At 38.2% G+C, this 19,135-nt stretch overlaps 1 protein-coding gene across 2 annotated transcripts in view; it reads left to right on the plus strand.

Moving 5' to 3' along the window:
* The window catches only part of LOC124613085 (F-actin-monooxygenase Mical), a 555,995-nt gene that overhangs the window by 460,409 nt on the left and 76,451 nt on the right, over window positions 1–19,135 (plus strand). For both annotated transcript variants that reach the window (XM_047141672.1, XM_047141673.1), the window contains one exon: window positions 3,331–3,363. In XM_047141672.1, the coding sequence (XP_046997628.1) occupies window positions 3,331–3,363 (33 nt within the window). The remainder of the gene's footprint in view (window positions 1–3,330; window positions 3,364–19,135) is intronic.

Consider the following 19,135-nt stretch of genomic DNA (forward strand, 5'->3'; position numbering starts at 1 on the left):
CTGTTTAAAGCGGTAATTAACCCTCAAACAGGCGTGCCATTTTTCATAACACGAACGGGCGTGCGGCGCACTTTGTTCACATGTGTAGAATAGATTCCTTTATGTTACCAAGGTAAACATATATGATCAAAATCGCTGTTTAATCCTAGTTTATTTAAAAAATTACAAAAATAAACTTACATAATATAAGCTAAACCACTGTTTCATTAAACAATAATGAAATAAATTTTCGCTATAGCACTCTGTTGCCAAGGACAGGCGTTACAGAGACAGTAATGACCCACTCGTAGCATTAAGCAGTGCAATTGCATCAGATCCCATTTGCATCGGATCCCAGCTAGCTGCTTATTTAATCACTAATTATCCCATCGACAACTGCCTCAATGTGGCATTATGTTGCTAGCTCGTGATAAGGGTATTATTATTATTATTATTATTATTATTATTTTTTTTTTTTTTTTTTTTTCACAGATCATATATTTTCTCTCGTCTAGCTTGCTTGTTTTTTATATTACTACTGCTCACTTGGACATATGAGAACACAATTTATCACTGTGATACCTGAAGTAACAATGAAGGAATAGATATGGTTTTGCAGTTGTGGAACAAAAATGGAACCGTGCAAAATCATTTTATTTTTGGTTGGTGCACATTATAAACAGGTGTGCCCGCCCGAGGGTTAAATACACACACATTTTAGCACTGACGTTTTTAAAAAAAATATTGAGTGTAGTATAGGTTCTTGTCATACATCTTGTGCTTTTTTAATGGTCCAGAATTGTATGCTGTTCTTACTCCCTGTTATATCTTCCTCCGTGTTCCTTTCCTGTACCTGTGTTTGAACACCCGTGAAGGTATCTTGAATCCCAGAATTATTGTTTGTGATCATTTTATGTTCTTGTTGCCCATATTCCTTTTCCTCTCTGCCAGTGAAAGTTCTGTACAAGTGTCAATGATGTACATGTATCATTTTTGTGGAGAAACAAATTTTAATAACAAGTTGAATCTTGCAAAAAGGAAAACACCAACCAGCCTCCATTAATAATGCTATTTATTTACATGCATAGTGCCATTACTAGTACTGAGCTGACAAATTCATCTCCAGATGGCCATTCACTTTTAGATTACATTTTTTGTTGTTGTTTACATTAGTTGCGACTGTTTCTCTCCCTTGTGGTGAAAGTTCCTAGGGGTGATGGTACCGTACAGCAAAAAACAATGAGAAATTGCCTATTTAAAAGTAACTTAACTAACAGTGTAAACAAGTCTCTAAGATAGAACTGTCTCAGTTTAAGGACACCATACTTGTGTTGAAATTCCCGCATCATGACATTCCACTGTTACCTGCTTGTGTTCACAAAATAATAAAAACTATGAGGGCATTTCGCAAAGGAAAGATATAATGGCTCACAGTCCTTAAATAGAACATTTATTTAGAAACTGTCAGTTACATCTTATTAACTGAATTATTTATATTCATAACTGGATTATTTGTTATTTTTCGACATAATCATCCCGATCATCCAAACATTTGTTAAGTTGGTCCACAAGCTTTTGTATCCCACAGTCATAGAAGGTTGCCACCTGTTGTAGGAACCACATTTCAACTTTATCTTTGATCTCTTCATCGTTGTGGAATAATTTTCCACCAAGATGTGACTTCAGGTAACAGAAGACGTGAAAGTCGGTGGGCGCAAGGTCCGGGCTGTATGGTAGATGGTCCAATACGTCACATTTGAATTGTTTGAGTAGTGCTTTGGTTACGAGCCCTGTGTAAGACCGAGCATTATCATGAAGCAAGCGGACTCCACTTGTCAGCATTCCCCTGCGTTTGTTTTGAATTGCCCTTTGAAGACTTTTCAAAGTCTGGCAATATGCAGCAGCTTTAATTGTCGTTCCAGGAGGCATAAATTCCAAAAGAAGAATGCCTTGTCTGTCCCAAAAAACAGAAGCCATGATTTTCTTTGCTGAAATTGACGTTTTGCATTTCTTGGCTTTCGGTGAATTTGAATGGCGCCATTGCATTGATTGTTGCTTGGATTCAGGTGTATGGTGATAAACCCACGCCTCGTCACAATGTGATCAAAGAACTCGTCACCTGCTTCAGCATAGCGTGTGAGGAAGTTGAGTGCAAAGCCCATCCTTTTCTTTTTGTGTTTTTCCGTTAACAGTTTTGGAACCCAGCATGCACACAATTTCCTGTACCCTAACTTGACAGTCACAACGTCATAAAGAGTAGTCATTGACATGTCCCGTATGATCTGATGCAATTCTTTCAATATGAGACGTCGATTCTCACGAATTGCTTCCTCCGTTCTCCGAAGAAGGGTATCAAAGATCACAGATGGCCGACCTGTTCTTTGTTCGTCATGAACATTAGTCCTACCTTCAGAGAAATGACAATACCATTTTGTTACATTTTGTTGATTCATAATGTTCCCATAAACAGAAATAATTTCTTTGTGAATATCCGCTGGTCGCTGACCTTTTGCATGAAGAAAACGTATGATGGAGCGCACTTCGCATTTGGTGGGATTCTGAATCGGCGCAGTCATTTTAAACACGACCTACTCGAACCAGAAGCAACGCTCAACTGCCGAACAACTGCGAGGAGAAAGCTAGCGGTTCAAGATTAACACCAGTGTTGCGAACTTGCTCACCAAAACTCTTCTGTTCCTCTGGCGTACAGTGTATCTTTACTTTCTGAAATACCCTTGTATATAGTTTTTACTATTTTCTGAATGCAAGCAGTCAACAGTGCAACATAATGATGCAGGAATTTCAATGTTAGAAATCTTAAACTAAAACTGTTCTATCATAGGGATTTGGTTACGTTGTTATCATTTATTGTTAATTACTTTTACAGTAAAATAGGCAGCACATCTTTTTTTCCTGCAGCTGACACCTAATGTAAACATCTAATGCAATTGTGAACAGCTATTTGAAGATGAACTTGTCAGTTCAAAGCTGGCAACAGTGCTTCTGTGTAAATAAATAGCATTATTAATAGTCCTGGTTACTGTTTTCTCCTCTGTAAGAATCAACTTGTATTTTGTTCACAGCCATGGTCTTAAAATGCCAATATTCAACAAAACTGCATTAACACATTTAAAGTTCCAGGAAACTTAGACCTGGGGAGTGTAAGTGTCCCTTTTGTTACATCAATTTTTTTATGTTACATTAATGATAATTTTCTGTTTCTTGCATCAACAGGCTATATTGTAATCTGATTTTTCCATCTCAAGGCAGAATTTTTAATTGTCTGCAGCCTTTAAATTTTACATTTTGCATTTTATGTTCTAAAACAGCAAAACTCTCTTTCTTTTGCAGTTGGCCTATAGTTCATGCTCGGATGACTCAGATGTAAGCATAAAATTTGATGATGCCTCTTGTGTTTTGTTTTTGCATGTCTTTCCTGTGTTTTGATGCATAGTTTCCTTGTGGAAAATACTGTCTGTCTCACCAATAATTTTCTAAGCCACTAATTACTACTGACTTGCCCATTTTGTTGTTTCAGTTTTTAAAGATAGTCACTATCCATTGCCACCAAATCGGAGAATAAGACCATCATAATAATTTAAATGTGTCTTCTTTTGGAGACCTGAGTCCACAACTCTTAAACTGTTATTATTTCAAATTCCATGCCATTACCATATCTCTATGAATTTATATGAACTGCTCAAGTGAATGAATTCATTGAAGATGTACTGTGTGCTGAAGTCCAATAATTCTTACCAATTAATAATACAAATTAATTCTTAATAATTCTTATCAATTAATGTTATAGATTACTTCAAGCAGTCACATTGTTTAATAATGCCTGTCTATAGTAATTTGTATTTTCAGTTGATATTCGTAAGAGTCAGTCAACCTAAGCTAAAATGTTCACGTTTAAAGTTATTTCTTCACATTATTTTTCTCCTGTGTTCAGCTCTGCATAGTTTGGAAGAGTGCCTTAATGAAATTGGAGAAAGATGAGAAAAATTAACTAAAATGCTGAAGGTATAATTTAGACAGTGATATGTGCTTCTCAGGGTGGGGAAAAATAAAAGTGGCTCGAAGAACTGAGTTCCAGGGTACAAAGAATCGCAGCAGAGGTAAGGAGATACAGTACTAACCTGACTATGGCAGATGTTTAAAGTGACCACCATTCATCTCTTGGCACTTTTGTGTTCTGTTCAGCAAGTTGCTGGAATTACTGCAGTTTCATCCAAAATGTTCTGCTGCAGTTCTTGAAGACTTTGTTGTGATACACCTTATACTTGAGACCTCCCCACACAAAGTAATTGCACACTGACAGATCAGGTGACCTAGGTGGCCAGCTAGGTCCATGACCAGACGAACCTCAGCTAACAATTCTGTCTGGTGTGAAGATAGTGTGAATGTGCTCCAAGGTTTGGCCAGCTGTATGGACAGTTGATCCATCCTTTCAGAAGTAACTGTAGATCTGTTCCTCCACTGTCAATGCTGCCAGAAATGGTTTCAAAATGTTAGCAATGTAACACACCGAAGTCATTGTCTGATGAAAGAAAATGGGACCAGTAATGTGACGTGCAGACACTCACACCAAACTCCAACCTTCTGATCATGCAATAGTGTTTTATGAAAGCTATATGAATTACCTGCTGCTCAGAAACTGTGATTCTGTGAGTTGGCATAACCACTCAGGTGAAAAGTTTCTTTCGTGTAGCTCTCAGTCCATCATCACCTGATCTTATTGCACCACTGGGAATTAGATGTTTCTTGTCTGTTTTAAGTAATGTTAGTATTCATCTATTTTTCATACTTCTAAGAACTTCGTACTTGTAAATAAATCCAAGAATGAGATTTTAAGTTACGTAAAAAATAGAGAAATGACGTACTTAGCAGATTGGAGGTTTATCTGTGGCTTCATGACCACAAACAAAGAAAATGAATTTCAGACATTCACAACCAGAAATATATTCCACAAAGAAATGGCAGTTATAAGAGTCGAGGGACATGAAAGGGAAGCAATGGTTGGGAAGGGAGTGAGACAGGGCTGTAGCCTCTCGTCGATGCTATTCTATCTATATATTAAGCAAGCAGTAAAGGAAACAAAAGAAAAGTTCGGAGTAGGCATTAAAATCCATGGAGAAGAAATAAAAACTTAGATGTTTGCCGATGACGTTGTAATTCTGTCAGAGACAGCAAAGGACTTGGAAGAGCAGTTGAACGGAATAGACAGTGTCTTGAAAGGAGGGTATAAGATGAACATGAACAAAAGCAAAACGAGGATAATGGAATGTAGTCGAATTAAGTCGGGTGATGCTGAGGGAATAAGAATAGGAAATGTGACACTTAAAGTAGTAAAGGAGTTTTGCTATTTTGGGAGCAAAATAACTGATGACGGGCGAAGTAGAGAGGATATAAAATGTCGACTGGCAATGGCAAGGAAAGCATTTCTGAAGAAGAGAAATTTTTTAACATCGAGTATAGATTTAAATGTAAGGAAGTCGTTCCTGAAAGTATTTGTATGGAGTGTAGCCATGTATGGAAGTGAAACATGAACGATAAATAGTTTAGACAAGAAGAGAATACAAGCTTTCAAAATGTGGTGCTACAGAAGAATGCTGAAGATTAGGTGGGTAGATCACATAACTAATGAGGAGGTATTGAATAGAATTGGGGAGAAGAGGAGTTTGTGGCAAAACTTGACTAGAAGAAGGGATCGGTTGGTAGGACATGTTCTGAGGCATCAAGGGATCACCAATTTAGTACTGGAGGGCAGTGTGGAGGATAAAAATCGTTGAGGGAGACCAAGAGATGAATATACTAAGCATATTCAGAGGGATGTAGGCTGCAGTGTGTACTGGGAGATGAAGAAGCTTGCACAGGATAGAGACCAAGAGATGAATATACTAAGCATATTCAGAAGGATGTAGGCTGCAGTATGTACTGGGAGATGAAGAAGCTTGCACAGGATAGAGTAGCATGGAGAGCTGCATCAAAGCAATCTCAGGACTGAAGACCACAACAACAACAACAACAACAGTTACATTTTGTGTATATAGTTGTTTCCTTGATTTTATTGTTCATGGATCCATGTCTTAATATTTTACTGTTCACTAGATGGTCAGTGTCCAACACACATTTCCTCTTCTCCTCACCAGTGCCGTCATTGCCAACATCATATGGAAAGTTTGCCAAGGATCAATAGCATATGATACAAAAATTATATAGCATATGCAGACAATGTGATGATAGGGGAAGTCGGTGAACAGAAATCAGAACAACTACTAAATACCTTGCAGAGGGTAATTGAAGAATCTGGGATGGAAACAAGCTTAACAAAAAGTGAGGCAAAGAATTTCAGCAGGAAAATGAAAAAAAAAAATAGTTGATGTAAATTGTAATGAAAAAATGTATTGTTTTCAAATGTCCAGGAAGTAAGCTAACCAGGAGAGGAAAATCAAGCAAGAAACTTTGGAGAGGGTAGAAAATTGTTCAGAACTTTATTTTTGTATATCAGACATATTAAGAATTGGAAAATACCTGGCAAAGCAGAAATCATTATATATAAGTTGTATTACCAACCAAATTTGAGCTGTGATCAAAGTCTTGGACCTCGACAAAGAAAGATATGACTGGAATATAAGTCTCAGAGATATTCTTTCTACAAGGTATCATGGGTGATATGAGAAAGGCAGGATAAGAAATCTCCTAAACAAAGATATGGAGGGAAATAGGTTGAAATGGTTTGGCCATATGAAAAGAATGAGGAATGAAAGACTATCGGTAAGAGCTTTGGAATGGACAGAATCTGGAAGAAGACCATGATGAAGACGGAGAGATCAGGTGAGGGCTTGTGTGAATTAGAGATGAAAAATTGACTGGGGGAGGAAAGAGGTGGTCAGAAGTGGCTGTGTGAATGACCTGCATATGCAGAAATGTTTCAGAATGAAAAACAAATTGTCTCATTAAGGTCAGCCCTTTTGAAATCCTTTCAAAATATATGATAATTTTGATTCATATAACAATTACAAAATAATAGCAACTGGAATTTTATGTATTGAGGGTATTTGATTAAGAGAGTGGTTTACTATCAGCAACAAGTAGCATTATTAATTAAATGTACTGAGAAGTGAGTATATAAACTCAAAGATCTTTGAAGAGGCCACTGGAAAATGTTCATTTATCTGTCTTACACAGCATTCTTACAGTTCACTTTTTCTGAATTAACTCTTCGTTTAATGTGGCTGCATTGCTCTAGAAGGTAATTCCAAATGACCACAAAGAGCAAAAATGTGCAAAATAAATTACCACCTTTGTTTTCAAGTCAATATAGAGAGAGAAATTTATAGTACAAAATGTCAGACTGAGCTTCATGTGTAGTTTATTTATTTTTAATACTTCATCCATCTGAATCCAACGAGTTTTACAGCTAATTTTTCTTTTGCTGTGTGAGCACCAATTTTTTTGTGTTCTGCAGGTTATAATTGTGAGATTAAGACTTAAACTGTTTGCTGTGAACCAGTTGTAGGGCTTATTCAGTGATGATCTGGTCTCTCTCTCTCTCTCTCTCTCTCTCTCTCTCTCTCTCTCTCTCTCATTGTAGTAGTATTTCAAAGTTATTGGGGCCAAGGAAGGTGGTACAGTGGTCAAGATGTTGGACTTAACGGAAAAAATGAAGTTAAAGTACCCATCTAGCTCTACATTTTCTGTAATTTCTCTAAACTGATTGAGCTAATGTATCCTTTGCAGTGAACAGGAGGCAGTTTTCTTCCATGTCTTCCTCCTGTCCAAGTTTGTGCTTTACCTCTAATGACCTCATTGTTGACAGGATGTTAATGCTCATCTTTCTTCCTTTCTCAAAAGTCATTGGCAGGTCATTTGTGTGTTTCCTTTATTCAGTTACCAAGCTTACATTTCTGCAAAATGCTGTTTTTGTTTCATATCTAGTGTATGTAGTCATCATAGAAGCCCCCCAGGTGGGCTCCTTTTGTGAGCACGTGCTTGGTACCACAGGCCCCCAGCCTCTGCAGAATTACTTCCTTTCTGTGCAGCAAGCTTATACATCTGCTATCCTTCCACCCCTCTGCCACTCCATTGAGTGGTTTTCTTGATGGATCTTTTCTCATCTGCAGTGACGTCTTGAGCAGTTTGCAAGCTTTCAACCAGTGTTACACTTGCCATCCCTTGATCATTATTGCTAGTCAGGAGTCTCTTTATGCCTTCGAATGACGTGGATGCTCAGTGACCAAATCTGGACCCTGGGCCACATCAGGATCCCAGGGAATGAACTCACTGATAGCTTGGCCAAACTGGCTACCACTAAACCAATTCTTGAGATCTGTTTTCCATAAACAGACCTCCAATCGTTATTATGCCTAGTTTTAAGAATTTGGAGTATGGAATGGCTCATTCTTACTTCACGAAGCAAACTACCATTGATAGAGGAGACTACAAGTCTGTGTAAGTCCTCCAAGTATGCCTCTTGCAAGGACTCTACCTTTCTTTGCCACCCCTGCATCGGCCATACTTGACTGACGCATGGTCATTTCCTCCATGATGAGGACCCACCCCACTGTCATTGTGGTCCCTTTTAACAGTTGTCCACATTTTGCAGGAGTATCCCAACCTAGCCACCCTGCAGTGGACTCTTAACCTCCCTGACTCACTAGCCTGGTGTTAGGAGACAATGTTTCAGCGACTGACTTAGTTTTACTTTTGATTCATGAAGGGATTTTTACCACTCTCTTTAAGGAAGGGCCACTTAACCTTATTGGCTGATTGAGGGGGTTGGTAGAACACTCTCTTGCCTCCTCTGCCCAGAGCATGCAGTGGCTGTGTAGGTTTGGTTGTCTAGCCCAGTCCTCATCCTACCTGCTCTTTTACTCTTCTTTCCCCCCTCTCATGTAGTCTGTCATACTTGTTCACCTTTTGTGTCTCTGTGCTTCTCTTGCCCTGTCCATGTTGCTAGTCTTTCCCAGGCAATTTCTGAGTGGAGTACCTCCAGTAAGTGGCACGGCTGGACGATGTAGGCTCTGCTTCCAGCTGCTCCCTAGAAAGGGCACCTTGCCTGCATGTCTTGCTCTGCCTCACTTTCTTGTTCTTGTTTCTTATCTTGCCTTCATTGACCCTTCATAGACTTGGTCATTTCTTCCCCTGGGTTTTGCGCAGAAGGCGATCTCTGATCTAGTCATGTAGACCTGTCTGTCTGAGGAAAAAAGGATTGATACCCTAGTAGTTTGGTCTCTCTAATCATCGAAGTAACCAACCATTATAAAATAAATTTTGAAATGTTGACATTTCCACCCAACTTATTACAATGTATAGGACAAATTCATTAATTACTAACAATCCATCTTCAAATAACTTTCGATTTTCATGACCTGCATATTTCATATCTCAAGTTGTGAGCCAAGTAGCAGTGCTACCTCCATCTTCACCTGAAGATCATCAACAGATTTCACCTGTGAAAGTAATTCAGAAATCCTGCATTCCATCTGTTTCCTCTTCAGTTTATGTGCCTTTCTTGAACAAAGAGAAATTTTTTTTTTTTTTTTACAAATTCCAGAACTTAAAAATTAAACTATATTTGTCATTTGTATCTACTGTGCATCCTTATTCCAGTTTCAGTGGACAGTAAATAGAAAACCTTATTAAAAAAATACTTCTTTTCATAATTGTGCTTCAGTGGAAACAATTTTAAAAAAAATAAAGTTTCCTCACTGTGTTGCACTAGCTGGTGTGTATTGAAATATTTTAATTTTTGCACACCATTAATTTATAACTGTAATGATTCCTACAACACTGTTCCTCTGTTACACACCAATCACAATTATTCTGAATACAATAAGTAGTACTTGATTATAAAAAGCACAAGTTGGGGCCGACATCACGTGAAAGAATGTTTTTGAACATTCTGTTTTATGGAATACCAAAAATTCGATGCTCATTTCAACACTATTACTATTTGAATATTCCCTCACGATGCCAGTATTTTCAGACTGCATGCATTTTCTCCTCTGTTATGTTACTTACTTCGAACTTGTGACTCATTGGACGAGTGGCAAAATACTATTTCCCTAGAATTCCATCAATGAACTGAAGTCTGCCACCTGATTTACCTATGACTGAGCCTGTGTAATCTTTCCATTTCATGTTCCCCATCCAGTTTGTACCAAAACTGCTGGCTGTACAGCAGATGTCAATAGAACTCTTATCAGCTGAAGGCCGCTGATGTTAAAGAAAAGTTACGCAGAATGAATCAAAGATACAAATTGTAGCCAAAGGTAGTTAGTTGCTCCTGAATTTAAGAAGGGACTCTTCCATTTGTACATGGGAATATAAATTCTGGTTAACATTGCAGCTCATATTATACAGGTTTGTTAACATTTACTGTATGTAGACAGCTGATAGTGTTAACTGAAATCAGTAAAGTTACGTAAATGAAACAGTATATAAAAACAGTAACTGTGTAGTATTCAGTTAGATATCTTCCTTTTCATTATTATTATTATTATTATTATTATTATTACCATTTATTATTATTATTATTTCTTTCTTTTCTCAGACGTTATGTCTGGTCAAAAATGGAAAGGGACGCGGACCTTGATCAAGCGTGACTTCCTTTTAACTGTAGGGTATATGTTAAATTGCATTTAGGAACTTTCGGGTAATTGCACATGTATCAATAATTACGGATTTCTGTAGTTGTATATATAAGTTTGGATGTAGCTGTATACAAGGATCTGATCAGCTAGTCGTTGTTCTGTTAAAAATTTTAATTCTGGGTATCCGATAATAAATGTTGTGTACACTTGTGATCTGTATCCAGTTGTGTTGGTTCCTAGGTTTGTGGCTTGGTAATAACAGAACATGAGGTGTCGATTAACTTCATCTGACCATCTCATCCTCCGTCTTTGTTTTCCTTCTTGGGTGGTTGCAGGAAGCATATCCTGCAAAACACCTCTATTTGGATTTAAATCATTTTCCAGTTCGCTAGCAGTGTCGTTACCATTGTGGGCGGGCATAGGGTTCAAACGAATCCCCGACCATGACGGCACTTGTCCTGAACCAACTAATCACACTAAAAGGGGGGTTAGCCCTATTAGTGGTTTGTTCTTTTCGCCGCCTTTTACGACTGGCAGAACATACCAGAGGCCTATTCTTTTCCCGGGCCTCCACAGGGATTATTATTATTATACAAATTTGGCCATTAAAGACCGTGAAAACAGTTATTTCTTGCGCTTCTGGGAAGTCTTCTTTCTCTCAGTCCACACTTCTTTCATTCTTGCGCTGAAGGCGGCTTTTCTCTCTTCAGACCATTTAGTTCCACAAGTCGTCTTAATTTTCACACCGAAACCCGTGAATGAATTCAGTTTTTTTCTAAAAAGGTTTCTGTTAAATATTGTTTCCTGATCTATGTTCATTTCTTTTAGATCTCTTTCTGTGTTGATAAACCATAAATTTTTATTTTTTAGATTTGCGATGTACGAAAATATTTGTTTTGTAAGTAATCTCCCCAACTTTGAAGAATTTCAACAGGGATTATTATTATTATTATTATTATTATTATTATTATTTGATATCAGTGACACAGTATTACTACTTCTTGGGCAAGTCACTAGTATTTGGTTGTTTGCAACAGTTGTTGAGCATGTGGACTAAGGGTTCTGTCTTCATCTGTTGCCAACAGAACACTGTGTGACAATGTTTTCTAATCTCCCTTTTTTTTCTGTATTACTTTGTGTACTACTTCAGCAGTAAATTTTTCCTGCACAGTCTATATTCTTGTAAAGTATTAACTGCTTTCTGTTTCTTTTTGACAGAATGTGCACTGGTCTGTCTTTTGTATGCTGACTGTGGTAGTGTCTTTTGAATGTTTTTTTTGTGTGTATTAAATCTGTTTATTAATTTATGTAATGCTTTCCAGCAGCTGTACATACTTCATTTGTAGCATTATGAACTGAATTAATAGTGTGTATCATTTGGTTCTGCATATTTTTGTTAATATAAATTTTATGTCTTATTCCTGTGTGCTGTCTTAAAATGTGTTTAATGCTGTAAAGATGGACCTGCTGAACCCATCTCTAAGCTCCCAGACAGTTAATACCATGCTCATTACAGGTACATTTTTGATGGTAATTCATTGATGATATTATCTGTTTTCTGGAGAAAAGGTTTCTGTGTAGTTTGCTATTGCATTGAGTATATCCATATGCAATCTCACAATTATAAGTTTCATTTAGGCAGGGTAGATAGTATACATATTATTGTAGATACAGAACTGCAACAGTTTCTTGTTGATTAAAGCAAGAGTTTATTTATTATGAAGTTAACACAGTTGCAATCTATATTTTTTGGTGAATATTATATGAATAGTAAGACAGATTACTACTCGCCAAATCTGAGACATTGAGTAGCAGAGATTTGTTTATCGCTTTTGGATGAAGGCCTTGTTCAAATATAGTGCACGCACAGGATGAGCGTTGTGTGTTTCTGTTAACAAAATAAATGTCTTATTTTCATAGTGAATTGTTTCCATTAGTGGGTCCTCAATTTTATTCTAGTGATGCAAATGAATTAGAGGCCGAATTTGAAATCCCTGATGTATCATTGGTAATGTACAGTGAGTGACACAAAGTATAGAAATCACTAACACATAGCACTGTGATTTGTTGGTACTGTGCAGAGAATGTTTGAGATATTTGTTGGAATAAACTGCCTGACAAAATGAATTAAGTGCCAGTACGACATGGTTGTATGTTGATATAACTTTGTACATATACACAACATAAGCAGGCATGTAACTAATTAAAGTAGCAATTTTCTTTTACAAATAGTATGGCTACCAGAGTGCATTAGTGTTGTACCAGACTTGGTAAGATACAGAAGAAGCATGAACATTGTCGGATGTTGAGTGGTCACTGCAAAAGTCACAGAAATGTCATGTACTCGTGTGCAGCAGTCTTATCAATACCTAACAAAGGGGGCATTGTTGTGTATCTCGTAATTGTGTAATATCCAGATTTTTGGGGCTTTCGGATGTGACAGTGGCCTGATGTTTGACTGCATAGGAATGTGAGGGTAGGTACTGTCGTCATCAAAAGTCCTGGTGTACCATGTCTGACCACCGTTAGGGAGAATCACCATATTGTGCACCAAGCACGTTACAGAACCTTCTCATTTGTGCCTACCATCTGAGAACAAGTAATAGATTCCAAGCAATGATTCACTGACAGCTGCTGGAGTATTCCATTTACACAAGAGTTCATATGGCTGCCTTTGGTGTGCTCCTGTGTTCAGGAAGCATGGGCTGCTGATGAATGGTGTCACTTTGTGTTCAGCGATAAAATGCAGTTCTGCTGGGGAGTGGTACCATTCTTTCAATGTTTTGTAGAGGCACAATGGTATATTCCTTAATTCCACTTTCTTTTCAATATAATTTAGTTTAGTTTTGGATATTTGGTGACACTGAGATCCCTTACAATATATTATTAGTGCAGAGGACCGGATTGAATTAATAAAAAGACTTTATTAACAGAATGCGATTCCCCTGTTATTTATAGTTTGTAGCTTTCATTACTAGTCTCGAATATTTGTGTGTTACAGTGGTACTGTTGTTCCACGCTCCTCTCCTCATTTTTCATTGCCTTTCAGATATGATATAGTTTCCCCAGCAGCCAGTTTTTAGTAATGCTGTTAAATTTCTGCAGCTACCTTAATGACTGAGTAGCTGTCACAGGTACTCATTAGCTTTGTGTTACCACTGCGGTTATGTCATTTCACTGTTGCATTATTTCTTTCTCACTCTGGTTCTCAGTGTGATGGTGTGCTATAGCCTCCTTTGCCACATGTGCATAGTTGTGTTTGACGTCTTAGCATGACCTGACATGATAACATTACTGGTATTAATTGTGAAAAATAAAATACTATGATGTTTGTTTTTTATTCTCATTATTTCAGTTTTTTGTTGACATAGTATTTTTCTGTTTTAGCTACAATTTTTGTTGTTATTTTTTTCTCTCGATATTCAGTTACCACAACCATGAGCTTTCTCTCTCAGTGCTTTCAGGACATGAAAGTTTCTGAGCTCATGTCACTCAATTTGTGGACACAATAACATACCATCTTTATCACCTAGAGAGATTTCCAAATGCATTATCCCATTCTTATGAACTTGTTTGAACCCCAGTTTGGTTAAACAATTGTTTTCCTGATGCTATTTTGGTTTTAGTGTGAATTGTCCTTGAATGATAATGCCAAACTGTTTTCAGAATATCTTTGTCTTGCAATCATTTTCAGTTGCTTCGTTAATGCTGCAATTGCATAGAGATTCAAAAAATTGTCCATCAGGTGTTTGGAAAATGTTTGTTAATGTAAGTGCAACAGTGGTACTTTCCATAGCTAGTCTTTTGAGGTCTGTGGTAAGTCACATAGTGTTTTCTGAAATGTTTGCATGGTTTAAATATCCGTATTAAATAGGGGCTACTGTTTGCCATTTCCATCTGCTGCCTGACATTTATTACCCTCGCCTGAATTGTGCTTCACTGCTATACTTGTTTACACCTACTTTTGCCCATATTTGTACACTGTCTCCCTTTTCCTTTATGTGCTCATGGCCAGGTGATCACAAATCATATTAGACTTCTATTTGAAAGTGCAGATATTCTTTTGTCTTGATTTGTATTTCTTTCCATGCTGTGTGATTTTTCAGTCGCATGTGGTCTCATTATTCTCAGATTCGCTGTTAAATGGGTGTTTAGTGCTACACAAAGCATAGAAAGATTGCTGATTATTATTCCATTATAAATGTAACAACTTCTTACGAAGTCTTCCCATATTTTAATATGATTATCTCTCACTTTCCCTAGTGATTTTCACTTAGTTTAGTTACTGTTATATTCCTCTTCTTGTATATCCAAGGTACTGCGGATAATTCTTTTCCATCTTTTCTTGTATGTGAATACCTACCTGAATGTTTTTTTTTATTTGTTATTTAGCATTAACCTTTTCTTAAGTCATCAGAAGTTAGTGTTTTTAATTAATTTATTTATTTGTAGTAACATAGTAAGGCAATGGTTCTAATTGGCTTAATACTCTGAGGAATTCAATTATTAGTGAAGATACACAAAGCTCTATTGTGAACACTCTAAGTATAGATAAATAAGAGAGTAAGCAATATTATGTCACCATATTCAACACTGTTTGTAAAACATTTTGACTGGAAGTAAGCTCATGGCTAAATTGAAAATGTGATACTTTGGTAGGAGTTGAAATGAATAATGTGCTCCAGATAATTACTATTCACTGTCATGTATCAGTCACAAGATTAAGACAAAAAGAAAAAACTTACATGTCTGGATGAACAGACATTAATTATGATTGACAGCCATCTGAAATCACTTTGAAATTAATACACTGAATGTAAATAGCTTGGCATCACCTGTGTTAGGTGATTGTACGGTACAGACTCGAACCCATATTTCCCGCTTATTGCACTTCTCCCAGACCAACCCAAGCTTCCTTACTTCACAGTGTCTACATCCCTATACCATAGTCCCCTACATTCATCACTCAATTCTCATAGCTTTACTCTGAGAACACAAGATGATAATATCATGGGTCTCGATGCCTCATAGTCTGGTTCTTACTGGTGTGGAAATGCAGAGTAAAGCTGTGAGCATTGAGTGATGAATGCAGGGGTCTATGATGTAAGGAGTAGATAATGTGACATGAAAGTTTGGGTCACGCTGAGAGATGTGCATGGATAGCCAAAGTGGTTAAGATGACTGCTTGTGATAAGCAGGAAATATGGGTTCAACTCCCAGTGTGGCACAACTTTTCATATTTCACTGTTAGGTTGCACATCTTTATCTAATACAGCTGAAGCCAAGATATTAACATTTAGTGAATTTATTTGAAACAAAGAAAATGGGTCAACTGGGTGTGAGAAACTGACTCCCACAGAAGAAATAAGTGATCAAGCCTGTACGACGTGATTCTGTAGTGGATGGAAAGCTTACACATTTTCTGGCCAATAGTATCTTATAGAGCCTCTTTAATTTGAAAGATGATATGTCTTTCAGTGTAATTTCTCGTAACAGTACGCAAGGATGAATACAATTACAGACAGGCTACAGAGAATAAGAGAAAGCAGGATAGGTAGTGAAAGAGAGCTTTGTCTTCTGGTGTAAAGAATTCAGTTAGGTAGAGTTGCTCACCGTGGCTTTTGGTAACACATTTGTGAAATGAGGGAACTGACTAATCACAATAAGAACCACTTGAAAAGATTTTATTACAAAACAAAATAAATTCTCAGAAAATGTGACATTGAATAGAACTAAAAACAATAAATCCCAAAGTATCATTGTCGTTCCAGCTGTCTATAGGTACTGAGAATGGTGCTTCATTTTAAAGCATCTGACTGTAAAAAATATTTGCCTTGCGAATGGTGAGGCATCAGATATAATGAAATATTTTCTGGGATAACATTTCACAGTCCACCAGTTGTACAGCAGATCTTCACTTTTTTAAGGTACTGAGGGACAATTACTACAAATTTGAAGTTCCATGTTTGAAATATGTTGGATATGTGTACCATATAATGGTTTTTCTCTTAGTCTTATCCTCTTTGTAATATTACTTGGAAATTTTAATTATAATAATGGATTCATATGTTGTTTCTTGGTAGGTAAATGTCATGAATGAAAACATTGAATAGTAGGAAAGATCTAGCAGAATGTAAATAATGTAGGAGTAAAGAAGACCACTCATCAAGTAGTAGAAGCATTGAGTAATTGACAGGTAGGCAGACAGAAAAGAGAATGAAAAGTTTGCTAGCCTTTGGAAGAAATTCTTTGACAAGATAAGAGTGCAAAAAAACACACACGTCTCTGCTTCTATATTGCGCTGGCTGGACAAACAGTGCCTGGATTGCACTTCAGCAGGTGGAGTGGATGAGGTGGGTTGGATAGAAGGATAAAGAAGCAGGAAGCAGGAGAAGGGTTTGGGGACAGGTAGTTAGAGACTCAGAGACATGTGGCACACAGGTACCAGAGCTGGAGACGTGCAGTGTACAAGGGGGGTAAAGTGGACGAGTGGGTTTGGAAGGGGTGGCAGGATGTATGCAGGGGAAACTGTTGGGTAGATGTTGTGGGAATGATGAGATAGTGGCCATTTGACACCATGAGGATTACAAGAGCAAAGGATGTTTTGCAAGGGTAACTCCCATCTATTTAGCTCAGAATAGCTGGTGCTGGAGGGAAGAATCCAGATGGTATGTGTTGTGGAGCAATCATTGAACTCAAGTGTGGTATGCTCACCAGTGTGTTGTGCCACTGGGTGATCAACTTTGATCTTGGCCACAGTTTGACGGTGGCCGTTCATTCTGGTACACAGCTGGTTGGTGGTAATGCACACGTGAAATTCTCCACATGACTGCAGCAGAGCAGATATGAGATGGCTGCTTTCATGGGTGGCCCTGCTTCTGATAGTATAGGATAAGCCTGTGTCTAGGTCAAATAAGATGTGCTGGTGGATGAATCATGCAGGTCTTGTGGATACGACTATTGTGGATACGACTATTGTGGATACGACTATTGTGGATACGACTATTGTGGATATGACTATTGTGGCAAGGGGTTAGGAGTGGGTTTGACATAAGGTTGGGCCAGGATGTTGCATAGGTTATGAGGGCAACAGAACACCACTTCAGTAGGAGTGGGAAAGATCCTAATAGGATGTCTCTCATTTCTGGGTTGGGTGATAAGTAATCAAAGCTCTGGTGAAGGATTTGTTTTGGTTGCTTCAATCTGAAATGATATTGGGTAATTGGGGGGGGGGGGGGGGGTTGCTCCTTTGCAGCTGATTCTTGGAGGTGCTGGGAGAATTAGGGGTATGTGAGAGTACGACACTGGAAATCTGTTTTCCAACTAGGTTTGGTGGGTAGTGCCTGTCTGTGAAGGCCTTTTTGTGCGACATTCCAGCATACTAGGTAAGAGAAACCTTGTCATTACAGATACTTTTTCCAACCTACATAATATCATGATCCATCCATGTGCCACTCCAACTCCCAACCCCATGCTCCAGGGGTCGTATCCCTGTGGAAGACTCAGGTGCAAGACCTACCTGATTCACCCACCCAGCACATCCTACCTCAGTCTGGTCACAAGCTTATCCTATCCCATCAAAGATAGGGCCACCCATGATTGAAAGAAGACATCTCAGAATCAGGTCTGCTCCAGTAATAGCAGATTATTTTATGTGGACATGACCAACAGCCAGCTGTCCACCAGAATGAATGCAAAACTGTGCCCAAGATCAAATTTGATCACTCAGTGGCACAACATGTGGCTGAGCATGATATGGTTGAGTTTAGTTGTTGCTTCTCAACAAATACGATCTGGATTCTTCCCTCCAGCATCACCTTTTTTGAACAATGTGGAAGGGTGGTATCTGTGCGACAAGTCCTTTGCTCCCATAACCCTCCTGGCAACTCTTTCCACACCATGTACCCAACAGTTGTGCATACCTCTGTCCTTTCACTCACTCACAATCTACACTTCCATGTCATCTTCTTCATGCATTGCACCTCGCCAACTTCAGTACCCATGTGCTGCATGCCTAGCCCATGCCCCTGGTCCCCTCCCTCCTGAATTCCTAGCCTACACACCCATTGCTTTCCTCTAAACTGCTAGCTATCCATCCCCAACCCCTTCTCCTGCTTCCTGCCTCTTTCTCACTCTACCCACCCCCACTCCAGTCCACCTGCCTAACTGCGATCGTAGTATTGTTTGTCCAGCTGACACCATGTAAGTGCACCAGTGTGTGTGTGTGTGTGTGTGTGTGTGTGTGTGTGTGTGTTAATGTAGAAGATTTACAGTTTATATTTTCATTCAGGAGAAATTTTAAATTTGAAATCGTGCACACACATTATGACCCATTCCCTATCTGTTGTTGTTCTTGTTGTTGTTGTTGTTGTCTTCAGTCCTGAGATTGCTTTGATGCAGCTCTCCATGCTACTCTATCCTGTGCAAGCTTCTTCATCTCCCAGTACATACTGCAGCCTACATCCTTCTGAATATGCTTAGTGTATTCATCTCTTGGTTTTCCTATATGATTTTTACCCTCTACGCTGCCCTCCAATACTAAACTGGTGATCCCTTGA

This window comes from Schistocerca americana, chromosome 4 (genome assembly GCF_021461395.2).
Source record: "Schistocerca americana isolate TAMUIC-IGC-003095 chromosome 4, iqSchAmer2.1, whole genome shotgun sequence".
NCBI lineage: Eukaryota > Metazoa > Arthropoda > Insecta > Orthoptera > Acrididae > Schistocerca > Schistocerca americana.